We start from the raw sequence: 17382 nt of genomic DNA, 5'->3' as shown, positions 1-17382 counted from the left end.
TCAACCAGATGGGAACAAATAAGGAAGTAAATTGGAACCCCACATAATTATATTTACACTTTGCGATATTTGATGAATCATGGCCAGTAGAAGCAGAACATGTTCGACGACTAGTGATTTGGAGGGAACAAATTGTGGGGATTATATGATTCACAAATTCATTGGTAAAGGCACGTTTGGACAAGTGTATGTCGCAACTAATACAAAAGCCAAGCTAAGAGGGGGAGAAACATTTACCGTAAGTATTAAAAATAAATGTTATAACAATTAGTTTTATGATAGTCATACCAACTCTTGTTGTATGGATATCACATCCGAAGCTTTCGTTTAATGTGTTTCAGCAACCCGCTGCATGCATGTCTGTCGATAGGATGTCTCAATGTCAATAATAAATCCTGTATTATGGAGATTGTCGTCTTTCATTTTTCTTCAATGACTATGATTGAAACAAAAAGATGATAGCATACCACTAATTTAAACTTATAAACATGGCAATCAAAGCAAAATAAAACATAAAAAAGGTAAGCTAAAACCAAGGAGGTCATATAACCTTGCTAAAACAAACCAAAACAAGCAAACATACAATTGAACAAATGACAAACATAGAAAAAAAACTGGAGAGAAATAACACACAAATACACATACCAAAAAGGCTGGCTGTTATTATGAAAGATGGATTAAAGCATACAATTGTATGACTAAAGGGAGTTATGTCAGTGGCCAGGGGCGGATCCACCCATTTATAAAAGGGGGGGGGGTCCTAACCCAGGATAAAAGGAGGGGGGTTCCAACCCCCGGAAACCCCTCTGGATCCGCCACCGGTGGCTTTAATATGAATTGAAAAGGTCAAATGTAAAAAAAATATCAGGTGATGGTCAGTTTTTTATATACTTACTTTGTGAAGCGTATATATATAGGTATATAGTGATTGGGGAGTTCCACTTTTGTATCCGCAACTGCTCAGGGTCTTCACCATATAATGCCATTGCGCACTCGCACTCTTTTTATGCCATTTTAGTTCATTTTTGGGTTTCCTTTAGAAAATTATGGACTTAAATTGTCATTGCTTTATCAGGGTGTACCATGCTTCAAAACTCATTGAAACTTAAACAGAATCTTTACCTTATAATGCCATGCATTGTGCACTTTTTATTACTTTTTCATCCACTTTATTTTTGGAGTTTCTCTAAGCTATTCATTGACTTTGTCATTACTGTATATTGTGGCAGGGTATCATTTAGTGAGATCGCTTATAGTGCCTGCGAACACGTCTTCACATTTATACTATATACAACTTTTCAGCCAACTAGCTTAGCCATTAAACTTATCAACCTTGTCGCAGCAAATGTCAATGCAACACAAAAGAGATGGTTAGATAGAGAAATAAACATACTGAACGACCCTGATCTGAAGAAACATCCTAACATTGTCAGATATGTGGAATATTTCACACATGATAATTTCCTCTGTATTGTTATGGACTACTACGAAGGAGGAAGTCTCTATGCTTACATAAGGAAAAGGAAATCAATTCATGAATCCACCTTTATGGAGTATTTAGACCAACTATCGAATGGACTAGAGGTATGTTACATAAACACAATCACTATACATTCCGTTAAATTAAACAAAATAGCATTGAATCGACTTCAATTAATACCATCAATTTAAGAACTGCAGTTTTCCAATTCCAAATTCATATCGTTCTCGGAGCAGGCTGTTGACAGTTAAACGGCATCGTCAACGTACTGCTTGTGGCAAACGACATTGGCCTCACAGTCGAACAATCTATATAGAAATATCTTTCGGTAGTCTGAGTAGTCTGAAAGATATCTATCTTTGCAAGTTTAATCAAACCCTATTTCCTGCTACCGATACGGCTGAGTGCGACAAAATAGGATAATCAAAAATATGCGGTATAATACTGTTACTTTAATTATTCATCCCTTATTTTATTGATTTTGTATTTACATTGTATCATAGATCAAATTTGATCGTTCAGTGTATGTTCACTTGTGTTAATATGTCTTTTGATTGAGTTAAGCCATTTCAATTGATATTTTATAATGTGTCTTTCTATGTTGTGATGTTACACTATTGTTTCAGATAAGGGTGAAGGTTTGGTACCATTAAAACGTTTAAACCCGCTGCAATTGTTTGCACCTGTCCTAAGTCAGGAATCTGATGTTCGAAGTTGTCGTTTGTTGATGTGGTTCATAAGTGTTTCTCGTTTCTCATTTTTTATATAGATTAGACCGTTGGTTTTCCCGTTTGAATGGTTTTACACTAGTAATTTTTGGGGCCCTTTATAGCTTGCTGTGCGGTGTGAGCCAAGGCTCCGTGTTGAAGACCGTACTTTGACCTATAATGATTTACTTTTATAAATTGTGACTTGGATGGAGAGTTGTCTCATTGGCACTCATACCACACCTTTTTATATCTATGTACACGAAAGCCAAACACTATTTTTTTAAATAACAATCGGGAACACAGATCCTACTGTATTTGCTGTACCAATAGCCGAGAATAGAGAGTGTTAACCTTGGAATTTAACACAATACATGCCGGGTGCGTAGTGGCTTGGAGATACAAATGCTGTAGTTCGTCTTTATTTCAATAAATCCTACACGATGACAATGTTTATGGTTAAACAATCAATGCAGTATAACAACCATAGATTATGCAAACTAGATCAAACCGGTGCTAGGGGCCATCTTAGACTTGAATTGAGGAGAAAGTTTTTTTGCTCCGTGTTGATGAACTCAATGTGACTTTGATATGAAGAACAACAATAAAAGCGCTGTTGCTTTGCTTTTTGTGTGTTTTTTGCTGTGCATGTACTGATTTTGTGTCATAGATGGATACCCTATATCCTTTGTTTTTCTATCAGGAAAGGTTTCACCCGGGCTTCGAACAAACGGTTTTTTATTCTGTTAATTTGCAATTCCCTCGGCCTTGTTGGATGAATAGTTAACGGTGCTGGATCGTGACATTGGTGATATGATGATTTCTCATCCGCTTGAGTTTATAACTTACTTTGAAATATGTAAAACGCAGTCTAACATTATTGGTCTGAATTTAAGACAAAAAAGGTATATATAGTGAACTCCGTATAAAGTTGACGACTGCTTGGCTATCCAATGGAGAATATATTGTTTAGTACAGTTGTCACATGCAAAGAAGTATTGTATATGTATTCTTGTAAAACTATCGAAACATACATTGTTTTTGCTAATTTTTTTGTACTTTAATCAGACCACTAGTGTTCTCGTTCTAATTGTTTTACATTTTGTCATGTCGGGGCCTTTTATAGCGTACGATACGATATGGGTTTTGCTCGTTGTTGAAGGTCAAACGGTGGTCTATAATTGCTTACATCATTTGGTCTCTTGTAGACAGTTGTCTCATAAGTAATCTTACTACACATTCCTAATTTTTAAAATTCTGTAGTGAAACACGTTATCGCCAAAATTGGCAAAATGTTCACACAAACAGTATTAATAAGACACGACACAAATACATTTAACTGAAGTTAAACTGTACTTAATCTTAATCTTCCGTATGTAATGAAGTTCATATTGTAATTTTCTATTTTTGAGTTTTATTTTGAATTATTTTATGAATACTACTAAGTTGGTAGATATTTATTTATTGTTGCAGTTCCTTCACAGTAAGAGCATACTACACCGCGACATTAAAACGAAAAATGTACTCTTGACAGCTCACAACGACCTCAAATTAGCAGATTTTGGAGTTGCAAGGTTAGTTGTCATTTATTTTTCACGAAACTCTAAAAAGAATTTAGTAAAGTTACGTTGCTTCTATATGCTGTCATTGACAACTCTGCGTGTGACTGGTTTACACTCCAGACCACAGTTTGAGGACAAAAATAAAATCTTAAAACTGACTTTTTACAACATATAAAACTGATTTGTTTCACTTTTTAAAAGTCACCAAATTTTTTAAATATCGACGCTGTTTTAATTAAACAATATCAATTCCAAAGTTGTGGAAAAGAATCACAATGGAATAAAAGATGAATTTGAACCATGGCTCAAACTCAAGATAATTAAGAAAGTGAAGATGTATGCGCGGAAACTGTAACTATTAAGGTGTCAGACCACCAATTCAAAATCCCTATCTATCACCACCAAATTCTAAAAATAGCAAAATAAAAAGAGAAGAAAAACCGTCTTACGATATAATCGATTGATTGTTGGTTGTTTAACATCCAGTGGCAAATATTTCATACATGTTTCGGACGATCTTACGATATAACGAAAGACAATATATGGCGGGGTTACACTTTTTTATGTACGAGCGTCAAGCTAGAAACAGGAAGTTGCAAAATGTAGTAATTAGTCATTGTATAAATACATAAAATACATTCATTGTAATACAGTTATACACATGTCACTATAATAAACAATATACTTATACTTACTTACTTACTTACTTATTCATAAATGAGAAAGAAAGGACCACAAGCATCTTTTGTTTTTAAGAAGTCTTCATGAAAACCTTGCACTAGAGCAATGGACTATTTAGGCCCTAGGGTTCAATCCACCTAGCAGCCAATGCTTTGGTCCTTGTATAATTTAAACGATATATTTGTATATAAATTTTTGGTTCATGAATTGTGTAATAGTATTAAAACCAAGGTTGCAATTCCTTGATGCAAAGTTGACCTTTTGGTTTCTATGATCTCAAATATCTCATATTTTGGCGTTCGAATTTCTTTTCCTCCAGCATAACTGACGAAACTTAAACAATCGTTATGCTGCATATACTTGTTTAAATAGCTAGTTGGTATTCCTTTGAGTATCAACACCGCTTCCCTCCTAGACGTTGTCAAACACATGATTTTTGTTGGTTTTTTTCGTTAATCACTACTTTTCTCTTTTTTTTTCAAGAAAAATAGAAGAAATCGATTTGAAACTGACAAAAGTAGTTGGAACACCAAATTGTATGAGCCCCGAGGTTTTAAATAGAGAAACATACGATTTTAAGGTATGAAATTAACAGTCAGTATTCTACATTTTCTAGAAAACTCGTCTTTATGATTTTTTAACGTTTATCTTTGTTTAATTTCAGTTTAAATGGTTACATATGTATGAGCCCACTATTGATGCGAGATATTATTTCAAAATAACTCAGTATTATATCACTCCGACCTAACAATTATAAGTTCATATCTTATAGTATTAAACACGTACAGTTGAAGGCAACCACATTTGATGTTAACAGTTAATTATGTACAAAATTTAAAAGATACTTTTATGTCTTTCGATTTATTTGTGTCGTATTGCATGCTGTGTTATTGGCGTATAACCCGCAACACCTACTTTGATTTATATTCCTAAAATCGTTGTTTTCAGACTGACGTTTGGAGTCTTGGTTGTGTGTGCTTTGAAATGGGTTGTGGAGAATATGCTTTTCCTGGCTCAAGTGTAAGCGCCATTAAGAAAAAAGTAACTTCTAAACAGGTATGGCATACTTTTTCATTATAGCCCAGTATCCTGTACATGTTTTTATTGAAATACTTAGCAAGAATATCCAGTGATGAAAATAACCTTTTATTATATAATGCTTTCTGTTTACCTGAATGGCTCAGCACAACCGGTATGTGACGGTGTTCATGGTTCTTATATGTAGAAAATATAGCTAACACAAATAAAATAGACGTACATAAGATACATGAAATAAACTATAAACAAGAGAATTCATTCTCAAAAATATTAAAAAAGAACTGAAAGATAGCTTTGAAAAATTATTCTTTGAAAAATTAAAATCAACTAATGAAACAAAGTAAAATGTTCTTGTACAGCAAAATTAAGACAAATTATGAATTAGACAAATATATTCTTAAAAACAATTTTTATCAATCGAAAAATAATATGTAGAATGCGATTGCGTGACCATTTCTAGGAAATAGATACGGTTAAATATAAAAGAATTCACAGATAAAATATAAGAATTTTAATCATTGAAATATTAATGAGGTGGAAGGTAAAACCCAATTTTTCTTAACATGTAAAATCAATAAATCTTTACAAAAACAGCTTGAAAAAGACATAAACAATATTATTCCAGGATCTATGAAATTACCTGAAAAAGATAGATTACAGTTACTTAGATATCTTCATTTGATATTATGCAGCTTACTGTTCCGTTCATTAAAAAGTCATTTGCACTTAGGAGAGTGGACACAACACCTGCATAAATATTATTACTTTTTAACTTTAATTTCATTAATAAATAAATTATTACAACAAAAATTATTTTGATTTTAAATATAGTGGTTTTTTTTTTGTTAGTCTTGTAAAGATAAACCAACTGGAAAGTTTTTTCATATAACTTGAATTGAAAGCAAGGCGATCCCAATGGTTGACTGGGGTATAGAAATATGTTAAGTGGCAGTAAAACCCTTACCTATGTGGGGCGTCTGTTCGGCAGTGCGGGATGTTTTAATTCATGGCCATGTCAGGTCAAAATGGGTACTTTAAATCCGATGCATCACTTGAAGAGAGCGTCTTGCTCTCTGCATTTTAAGAACTCGTTGATGGGTCCGTAGGTGGCTTGATTCAAGGCTATATTTCTGACCCTATCCAATATACCATCATTTTCAAAGGCATTCCAAATTTCCCGCCTATCATCCCGGTCGACCTTCTATGAGCCGGCGGTGGACAGGGGGCGGGAACCCGGGAGTAAGGGGGCGGGAAGCGGGAGTTAGTTGTGCGGGATCCGGGAGTAAAGGGGCAGGATTTTTTTAAAATGAGAATGAAACTAAACAGATATAAATGGCCTATATGGACCTAAATACTTCTAAGACCTTCTAAGGTGGTCAATACCAACCATTTCAAATCTTGAATTGGCTAAAATGATCTAAAATCGTCTGGTGTCGGATTTCTATTTAGATAGATACAGAGCACCTGAGATCACCCCATGTTTTTGGTGGGGTTCGTGTTGCTCAGTCTTTGGTTTTCTATGTTATGTTTTGTGTACTGTTGTTTGTCTGTCTGTCTGTCTGTCTGTTTGTTTTTCTTCTTTTTTAACCCTGACGCTCAGTTAGAATGTCCCTTCGGGCTTTGGTATCCCCCGCCTCTTTAGTCCAAATAATTATGACGTCTTGGAAGGCAATTTTAAATTTTTGCTTTGACGCCTTCCTGCGATGTAAGGCGTCAAAGAAAAAACATATAATAGCCTTTCAAGACGCCATAATTATTTGGACTATCGCCTCTTATGCAGACATTTCCGTCATGGCTCCGATTGTTGCAGGGATACACATTTACCGAAAAAATGAGAAGACTGCACGTTATAATTATTACATCTATCTCATTGCAACAGGGAACACTTTTTCAGAAAATCTTCAAACATGGGTATAAATGAGCCTCCTCATGGGGTTTTTGATTATGTGATTATTTGGCCGTTTTTATAGTGGTTATTTGATTACCATACCAAATATTTCATGATTATTTGATTATGTGATAATCTAGGACTGTATTTTTGATTATTTGATTATCTTGTTTAAAAAAATAATTAATGATGAAGTGATTACATTGGCAAAACATTTTTGATTATGCGATTACTTGCACACCCCATGAGGGGGCTCATAAATTATCAGAACGTTGTTCTAAGCACGGCACGTATGATTATATGTTAGCAGTGAAGAACGATGGTGCCACGCTTACAAGCATCTCGTCAAAGAGGAATCTGATTTGCATGGCATTATTTACAAAGCAAACCATATCACCTAAACAGTCTGCAAGAAATACTTTAGCTGACCTTTATAGCTACTAGCACCAACGTCCACTTTTGATAACTTTTAACAATATGTTTAACCTAACCACATATTTGTGTGTGCCTGTCCAAAGCGGAAACCAAAGCCAGGTGTTACAAATAGAAACTTAGAACAAGATAGTTTTCTAAGATCAAAGGGGTAAAATAAAAGAAAATCGTAAAGGGTTCCACTGAACCCGGGTTTTTGATTATGTGATTACTTGGCCGTTTTTATAGTGATTATTTGATTACCAGACCAAATATTTCATGATTATTTGATAATCTAGGACTGTATTTTTGATTATTTGATTACCTTGTTTAAAAAAATAGTAAATGATTATGTGATTATATTGGCAAAAAAATTGTGATTATGTGATAACTTGAACACCCCCATGAGGGGCCTCAACCCTGTGTCTCGTCTGTGATTGCTGCTGTCATTGTAAAAGTGTAAAGTTGACTTAAAAAGTGAGTCCATTTATCCGTAAAATACAGAATTTAAAAGAAAAATCAAACTTTTTCTTTGGATGCTATTTCTCGGTCTTAAAGATTAGCTTCTGTCCAAGTTTCATAACAATCCATGAAGGTTTACAAATTTATCATGTCAAAAAAATTTGATCCCAGATTGTCTGTAAATGTTAACTGTAAAAAGCAAGTCCATCTATCAGAAAATACTACAGTGGCTTCCATTTTTACGATTATAAAAATAATGTGGCGTAATGGGGAGATAATTTTAACGAAGTAGAATCCTGACTGATTATCTCTTAATCATTGAAAAGTTTCTGCCAAAGATTCATAAAACTCTTATTAATGTGTGACAAACTTTAACCCCAGACTGTATTTACTTGTTAACTGTAAAAAAAAACTAAGTCCATTTATCAGTAAAAGTATGGAAAAACGAAAATAAAAATTTCCAAAATTTTGCTCTGGATACTCATGATACTATAAATCCAAGTTCAAATGAAGTGGATGTAAGCAGTTATAGGCAATCGTACGGCCTTCAACAATGAGAAAACCCCATACCTTATAGTCGGCTATATAAGTCCATTTATTAGTAAAATACAGAATAATCTCACGGTGTTGAAGACTCATGATGCCTTGAGCTGTTTTCTGCTCTTTGGTCGAGTTGTTGTCTCTTTGACACATTCACCGTTTCCATTCTCAATTTTATTCTGTCCAAGTTTCATTAAATTCCATGTAGGTTTGACTAAGTAATTGATGTCTAAAAATAACTATAACCATGGTAAATCCAACACTATAGAAAAAGAACGAATTTTGGGAAAAGCAAAAAAAAAAAAAATGCACCAGCGCATCACCACTAGTGACCACAGAAATAAATACTCAGATCTAGTTCACCACGAGGTTTTCAACATGTGAAACTCACACCCAGCAGGGAAATCGCGATCGGAAAGGCCCAAGAAAAAGGGTAATCAATCCATGGTTACAGAACGATGGCAATTCGTCATATAGTGAACTAAAACTTTTAATGACACATGATAAATGACCAACGGTTCTTGAACTTTGGACAGGCGCATAAAAACATTATGCCTAAGAAGCAGCTAAGTGACAACTGTCATATATTGCGGTCTGGGTACAAGCAAGTGGAGGTGATAGGTTAATCCTGGTCGGTTTGATCATTCCCAACCAAACTACAAGTACTTTTGGTCTGTGCTCCCTGTAAATTCCTCTGCATTTGCTCGCTTATTTTTGGCGTCTGTGCACATTCTTTTGGTTATTTTGTGTTGTTTGTGGTATTTAAATCTGTTAGCCTTGGTTTTAATTGGTTTTACACGTTATTTCCTCTTTTCTGACATGAAGACTACATTTTCGGGAGTAAGAGGGGAGGGGAGGGATGTGGGAATTGCTAATCCCCCTGTCCATCCCCTCTTCTATTGCAGGACTTCCCTATTGTATTTATTGTTAATTTGTCCGTTCTAAACATTCACGAAACCTTTGTCACTGGACGTTAAGCAAACATCAAACAATCAAAGTAAGACAGTGAGTAAGATATCAAAATTGGTAAACAGCTGACCAGGCCATTTTTTTCTATAGTTATTGCTTTAAGGAAACATGGAAGAATGGAGTTAAGATAACATTTTTTATTTAAAAGTATACATAAACGTCTTAAAATGATGAACAACGCTTATACTCTTTAATGTTAGTGATAATCCCACCAATATAACTGTCAAAACTCAATAATCCACAAACTACAAATCAAATATTAATTACTCAAGAAAAAATATATACACTTATAATTTATCTACTTCATTATGGAATTTGAAGACCTTCCTTTTTTAACGATAGATATACATATCTTTGACAGTTGCCTGATTTTGACCGGCTTCAGTATAGCGATCCAATCAAACACATGATACGGAAGATGTTAGAATTTAAACCAGCCGACAGACCATCAGCAGCTGACGTTAAAACATTTGTCACAGAGCAAAAACCGAAGACCAATTTTAATGTTTCTAACATTTCACAACAAAGTAAGAAATACTGCTTACTGTTGTGGAGGTTTATATATGTAGTTACAATTGTGTTGTTAGTCATGTATGTTTTTTTTATTTTAGTTCATTTATATGTTTTGGAGTTTAGTGTGACGTCCATTTTCACGGAACTAGTTCACATTTTTGTTTAGGGGCCAGCTGAAGTCCGCCTCCGGGTGCGGGATTTTCTCGCTGTGTTGAAGACCTATTGGTGGCCTTCGGCTGTGTTTTTTACTCTTTGGTCGGGTTGTTGTCTCTTTGAAACATTCCCCATTTCCATTCTCTATTTTATATAGGAATTGTGAAAGATATCCCTTATTAATAATTCAGACAGCAATTAATAATTCAGACAGGAATGGTGTTAACATTCAATCCATTAAAAACATCGAATGCAAAGTAACACACTGTCTTCGCTTTCATAGGTCGCAATGATACACTTATATATGAATAATATGCACTTGATGATATCATAAAAAGTCTTATTCTTATAGTAGCCAGATTAACTGGTTAAAAATGGTAAATACGACACTATAATGATTGCTTAGTATTAAAACAATTAAGAGTGCCTGTTAGCACTGAGCTCAGGAATGAGTTTGCAATGTTTTCTATGTTGTGATGTTACACTATCGTTTCAGGTAGGGTGAAGGTTGGCGCCTATTAAAACGTTTAAACCCGCTGCATTTGTTTGCACCTGTCCTAAGTCAGGAACCTGATGTTCAGTGGTTGTCGTTTATTGATGTGGTTCATAAGTGTTTCTCGTTTCCCGTTTTTTTTATATAGATTAGACCGTTGGTTTTCCTGTTTGAATGGTTTTACACTAGTCATTTTTGGGGCCCTTTATAGCTTGCTGTTCGGTGTGAGCCAAGGCTCCGTGTTGAAGGCCGTACTTTGACCTATAAAAGTTTACTTTTACATATTGTGGCTTAGATGGAGAGTTGTCTCATTGGCACTCATACCACATCTTCTTATATCTATTAGAATCAAACATTGCATTACATTAAGCAGGTAATAATTTGAAATGGCTTTGTCCATATACGTAAAATTACAGTGGTTGGGGCCATACTGTTAAAAACGTTTTTTTTCAAATCAAATTCGTTTGATACCATTATTATATGTTATTTATCTAGTGACCAAGTCATCCTTACATGATTCTGGAATAGTAACATCAGAAAGACGAAGAAGTCAAAGAACATCTGAAAGCTGCGAAGAAAGCGCAGGTAAGTGTATTTATCTTAATTGCTGTTTATTTACATAACAACGTTTAACATGACTATTATTAAGAATAGAATAATACGTACTGAATTATTGAAAATTATTGCTGCAAGTAAAAAGTTAAGTGTATACCTCTTTATTAAATTAGAGTTGATCTAGTGTTTTGGTTCGTTCACTTACCAACTTAACAATATTGATTATGAATCTCTTATGCAATCATTATGATGAAAAATGTGGGTTTTTTTTATGGGGAAAGGAGATGATGATTCGATACAAATTATGGTCAAAATACTGTCTATGATAATCACCATTTTCTCTATATTATGCCTACAACTTGCACATGTTACGCTTAAACTGAAATCGAAAATAAAACTCACTTTAAGAAGTGTTTATTTTTTTTCAACATTATCAACGGAAAATTCTGAACATAGCCTTGGTGAGCACTTGCTTAAAGTAAAATCGCAACAAACCATCAAACAACCATTTATATTTAGTACGGAAAGTTTAAGCCATACTAAAATTTGAAGTTAATCAGTGTAGAGAACCTTTATTTAGGGAAAATGCATATTTCGAAGATTTAAATAGTTTTACTCTGGAATGAACGGAGGAACAATAGGATATAATGATACATCCCTCGTAGATTGTATTTTAACTTCGATGCATATTTTAATCAAACGCAAGTTAAAAAGTATTTTTTATATCCTATACATCTTGATTTTCTAGACCATAAACATAGTACTTATATATACTATAATGACCAAACGTAGTCTGTATTTGATGGAAAACCCACATTTCTTTTTTTTTTCAGTTTCAGCTTTAGGCAGTACAGTATCAGAAAATACGGGATTGCAGAGACAGTCGGCCAATATGCAGGCGTAAGTTAATCTGGATCAGTTATTAAAGTAATATAGTTGTTTTTGAAGGTATTCATTGATGTGTAAAGTCGGCCTTAAACTCACTCAAGTACCCGAAAATTATGTCCGAATCTAAAACAAAAACAGTTAAAACGGTTTCCCCTATCTACGCTAGCTAAGGTTTACGATCCAGTCGCCTCCTCTCCACCCTTGGCAGATTGTCTTTATTAGCGAAGATCGGTTCCCCCTTGTGACATTAAAATGACTGATTATTAAGTTGTATAAATCTCTAGAAACTGATGTCCCGAAGTTATAAAACTTCCGGTCAAAAGTTTATAAATTGGTATGAAATCAAGGTATTTTTGTTACAGGAAAATAGTAAAAATGATTGGAGACCACAAAGCTACGAAAAAGTTGGAGAGAATTATGAGGTTTTTCAACAAAAATCCAACTGATTATCCAGGACTTGAGGTTTGTAAATGTGTCTTCATAAGTTTCCTAGCATCATTGGTCAAATCAAATTCGGGAACTTATTCCCATTATTTTATCCCGCAATTCGGAAAATGTTAACAAGTTAAGATATGCAATATGTCGGGACTTGATTTCTTTAAAGTTGTTATGTCCGTGCACACACCACGCATTTCTGGAATAATCTTCATCAGGAAAGCTAGAGAGCAAAATTTCACTGAGAAGCCAAATAAAAAGTTTGCATGTGAACATCGACTAACATAATATATAAACCCGTCTGTGGTCAACAATGGAATTGTAACATAATTTTTTCTAAAAAGTTTTAGAATAATTACACAGTTAATGAGATTATAGGATCTGAGAAACACGAAAACTTAACGTTGACCAATAAACCATGAAAATAACGTCAGAGTCAGATGAACCCTGCCAGACAGTCAGGTACACCTTTCAATCATTCCATACATCAAATACACGGTTGACTATTGATTATTATCATTTTAGAAACGGGCAAATTATGAAAACTTAACGTTGCTCACTAATCCGTACAGGAATGTATATGACTATATATACCACATAAAGTAAACATAATAATAAGTGAGAAAATCAAGTGATAAAAAAATATGCAGTCGCTGAACCATAAAACTTAGGTCAATGACAATATGCAAGAAGAAAACTAGAACATAAGGCATCTGTTTACCAGAAATGAAGTATCAATGTGTTCTACCTTCTATAATACACAGTGTATGCTGTGTGGTTTGATAAGTATCCCCTATGTCTCGCTTGGGATTCTGCGAAATTCGGTTGGCGGAAATAATACTTGCTAAATTTCGTGCGTCCGCAGAGTTTTTTTTAATTACTTTTATCAGGAACGCGAAAACTAAACATTTGTAAGCCATGGATGTGTAAATACGTAGAAACTTTAGATGTTATAATACCAAAAGTGACCTACAAAGAATAGCAAAATTCATATTAAGGTCAACTTTGCCTGGGGGAGTTAGAACCTTATAGTCTCTTAATAATTTCTGAATTTGTCAACGGGAATTTTAGAAAAGTATGTTATATGTGTCAGTATGGAATCACTGACTACTGCGCTGATGATGCCCTCTGGGACTAAAAGTCCACCAGCAGCAGTATCGACCCAGTGCTATTATGCGAAAATAGCACTAGATACACTTTCTTGCTTCCGAAGCGCTTTTCTGGATTTACTTTCATCATGCCAAGCTCAAACCTAAACATTTGAAAGCCAAGGATGTAAGCTATATATTACCAAAAGTTGCCCAATAAGAAAAGACAAATACATCAAATACCAACTTCGCCGGAGGTAGTTGGAACTTTAGGTGAACCCGTAATAAACGATTTCTGTTCATAAAATTGTATGCGTTTTAAAATTTACATAAGACTAACACTAACAGATACAAAATAATATTGTTTTAAGTATATGACAACATAGTACAAACAATTAATAGAATAGGAGTAAACTACAATCCGTTTTAATTTTGTTTTGTTTTTTTAAAGCTAACTTCCTCCATAACTTATGGAGGAAGTTAGCTTTAAAAAAACAAAACAAAATTAAAACGGATTGTGGACCATAAGACATTTTAAATAAAAAGTCAAATATTTTTTCTTAATTCAGGCGAAAGTTAAGGATGTCGTTGGAGACGGTTTACACAATAAGATCTTACCGTTTGTGTTGGCCTTGAAAGGAATGGAAGAAGGTATAAAGAGAATACCAGGTCAAGCAGGACAAGACGAAGATGACACATTTTCGACAGCTCATGAGTCAGCTGATAATACTTAATAATGTGTCTCAAATGATTGAATGGTTTTTGTTTCTAACTCGGAAATAATTATGTTCTAAGTACGAAATATTGAGTCGAATTTGTTGTATTTATATGTAACAGATATTATGTTTAATATAGGGACTGTATTATTGTTGACTCATTCGAGCAAAAAATGTTAGCCAAAAATGAAGCAAGCGATGATTTGACGTCATTTTTGTGTAGGATTCATCGATTTTTTTTCTGTCGTTTTATAACTATTGAAAAACATAACTGAAAGTTTCTCATCCGATATTTTACTTTTTAGCATCCGAAGTTTATTTATAAGATTCTGACTTTTCACATTATGCAGCTAACTTGCATTCGTGAATAAAAGTCTCAAGAAAGAATTTTGACACTTGATCTTTTTATAAGTTGAGGCATTTTCAACAATCTAGTGACATTGTGATTCTATTTTTTTTTATATAGAAAACATATTTATCATAGTTTCATATTACTATTTTTATTATCGGCATACTCATAATAGTTATTTCTGGTGCTACACATAATATGTATCCGTCCATGACAAGAAACGGTATTGTGCTTTGTTCCTTTTAATATATTTAGTATGGTCCGTAAGAATTGAACCAATATTTCATTTGCATCTTCATTGCAGTTGTCCCTTCTGGCAACATCATTCCTTCTTCTAAAATGTCGGTCTTGTAAGGGAAGGACCATTTAACTTCGAGTAATTGTATTGTTTTGGATACTTTCAGAAAATTTATTCCATGGGACCCAAGCCCTAAATTATTTATTTCACTCTCACGCACAGCACGAATTTTTTTTCCAGCTTTAACATCAAACTTAATGGCAAAATCTCCCAATCAAGAAATTTTATTTTTTCCTACTGCTAAACAAAATATTTGTTGCTCCAAAGTTGGGAATCAGATTATTTTATTAGGAAAACACCATACCCCTTCCTTTCCCAAACAGGAACAGCCTTAATTCAGTTCGGTTATGCTGTAGCCAGTGCTATTATATATAAAAAAAAAATGAAGACAGTCTGGGGGCTGAGCGAGGATTGCCACATTACAGTCTATGAACTTTATTGTTATACTTTTGTGGTGTGAAAATATTTAATTAGTTCACCTTCAATCGGCAATCTCGGCTGATTTCTCTTCCCTACAACAAGTTTAGATTGTTAGATCTGCCGAGGCATGCCGATTGAGTTCATAAAACATATACTAGGTTAAAAGATCATTTGCTACAATTAAGTAGCTCGGGCGAACCGTCTTTCTTAAAACATTGTGTAAAATGGGCATTTTTGTCATTTATGTCAATTACAGTGCATGTTCATAATAATATTGACGTATTGTATACTATACCTTGGACTATATATACTAATATAATAGTCCCAGACTATACAAATCCTTGTTTTAAACTTTTATGTGTCCAAAACATTTTGTATCCTATTTATTGACCAGTAAATGTTTTATAATTTGAACAATTTTAAAGAAACATATTGTTATTTTAGAATCCAAATAACTGTTTTTATTAAATGGTCTTTTCGACAGGCATTTGGGGGTACGGACCCCCTTTTTTGTATTTTGTGTGCGTGTGTTTTTTTTTTATCAAATTTTCTTTAATGTTTCAACTCATTTTAGATTCAGATTCTTTTTACCTGATCTTATGTATACAATCTTACAATAACTTTTAGCTTATACCTACTCAGTGTCCCTCTACTCATAAAGTAGTGCAACAAATATACACACTACAGTTATTGCAAATTCAGAGGTATAATATATCATTAGCAATATATACTTGGATTCTATCATACCAACCCGTAGATAACGATATGTATCAACTCGAGAGATTTAAATTCTTTTAACAATTATTTAGCCACCAAATTTGACAAAATTGTGTAACCTAATGTCTTCACTTCAGTTTTGATCTTCCATTAACTATCAGGAAGTTTATTTTATTTATTTTTTTAAATATCCACACATTGCCAAGCAAATGTAACCGTATTAAGGTCTACAGTTCTGTAGTCATTTGTTTTATGTAACTGTTCACATTGAGTAATGAAGTAATGATATTGACTAGCTGTGCATAGATTTGTAACCCTCCTGTCTCATTTTTTGTTGTTGTGTAGTAGTTATATTGTAATAGCAAATGTTTAACAGTACCGTTTTTCCAGTTTCCACGGGTGTACTTAATATTATTTTATCATTTTCTTTTACATAAATATAAATTTTTAAAAGATAATGATGTTTGTTGATTCTATTTCAAGCCTTACAAACTCTTTCAACTAAGTTAGTGCCATTCAGATCAGCGGTACCAATGAGACAGGAATCCAACCACACATGTTAAACAAAAATACATCTAAAAGTCACTACACTGTTAATTGTATGGAAAAGCGCCCACATCATATGAAAAGCTCTTTATCAGCACGAGTCTCTACCAGTAAATTGATGCCAATACCAAAAATAAATCCACGAAAGGACAGCAACAATCACAGAAAATTCGTGATTTGGAACAAGCTCATTAACTATTGAAACCGTAAAATATTGTTCAAGTTACTCTTGCAAAAATTACTGTGTTTCAGAACAAACTTTAAAACACTATATTGTGTCTTTCTTGCTTCAATATTTAGATTATTTTAAAAGAAATCTAAAATGCAGTTTAGGGGCGGGTCATTTGTAACCCTGAAAGGGGGAGGAAACTAAGGGGGCTTGAAAATTTGTGGGAATGAAAAGGGTGGATATACCGTATCCAATATTTTGATACTTCAGATGGGGGGGGGGGGGGGGGCACCGAAAAAATTCA

At 33.9% G+C, this 17382-nt stretch overlaps 1 protein-coding gene across 1 annotated transcript; it reads left to right on the top strand.

Moving 5' to 3' along the window:
• LOC127723107 (serine/threonine-protein kinase Nek4-like) lies at positions 1–16821 on the top strand. Its single transcript, XM_052229596.1, has 10 exons — positions 1–238; positions 1303–1584; positions 3661–3761; positions 4914–5010; positions 5379–5486; positions 10100–10265; positions 11393–11482; positions 12286–12352; positions 12703–12802; positions 14433–16821. Exons 1-10 carry the CDS (start codon positions 80–82, stop codon positions 14595–14597), a joined length of 1335 nt encoding a protein of 444 aa, XP_052085556.1. The 5' UTR covers positions 1–79; the 3' UTR covers positions 14598–16821.
• The last annotated feature ends 561 nt before the right edge of the window (positions 16822–17382 follow it).

The sequence above is a fragment of the Mytilus californianus genome, unplaced genomic scaffold (genome assembly GCF_021869535.1).
Source record: "Mytilus californianus isolate M0D057914Y unplaced genomic scaffold, xbMytCali1.0.p SCAF_1, whole genome shotgun sequence".
In the NCBI taxonomy this organism is placed as follows: domain Eukaryota; kingdom Metazoa; phylum Mollusca; class Bivalvia; order Mytilida; family Mytilidae; genus Mytilus; species Mytilus californianus.
The sequence above is the reverse complement of the archived record's forward strand: the minus strand, read 5'-3'. Positions and strand labels throughout refer to the sequence as shown.

Bases quoted from the DNA above. Each gene is read 5' to 3' on its own strand.
- LOC127723107 (XM_052229596.1), top strand. From the start codon at position 80: ATGGCCAGTAGAAGCAGAACATGTTCGACGACTAGTGATTTGGAGGGA. The intron at 10,266-11,392 runs GTAAGAAATACT...TTATTTATCTAG, and splicing joins TTCTAACATTTCACAACAAA to TGACCAAGTCATCCTTACAT. The intron at 12,353-12,702 runs GTAAGTTAATCT...TTTTTGTTACAG, and splicing joins CAGTCGGCCAATATGCAGGC to GAAAATAGTAAAAATGATTG.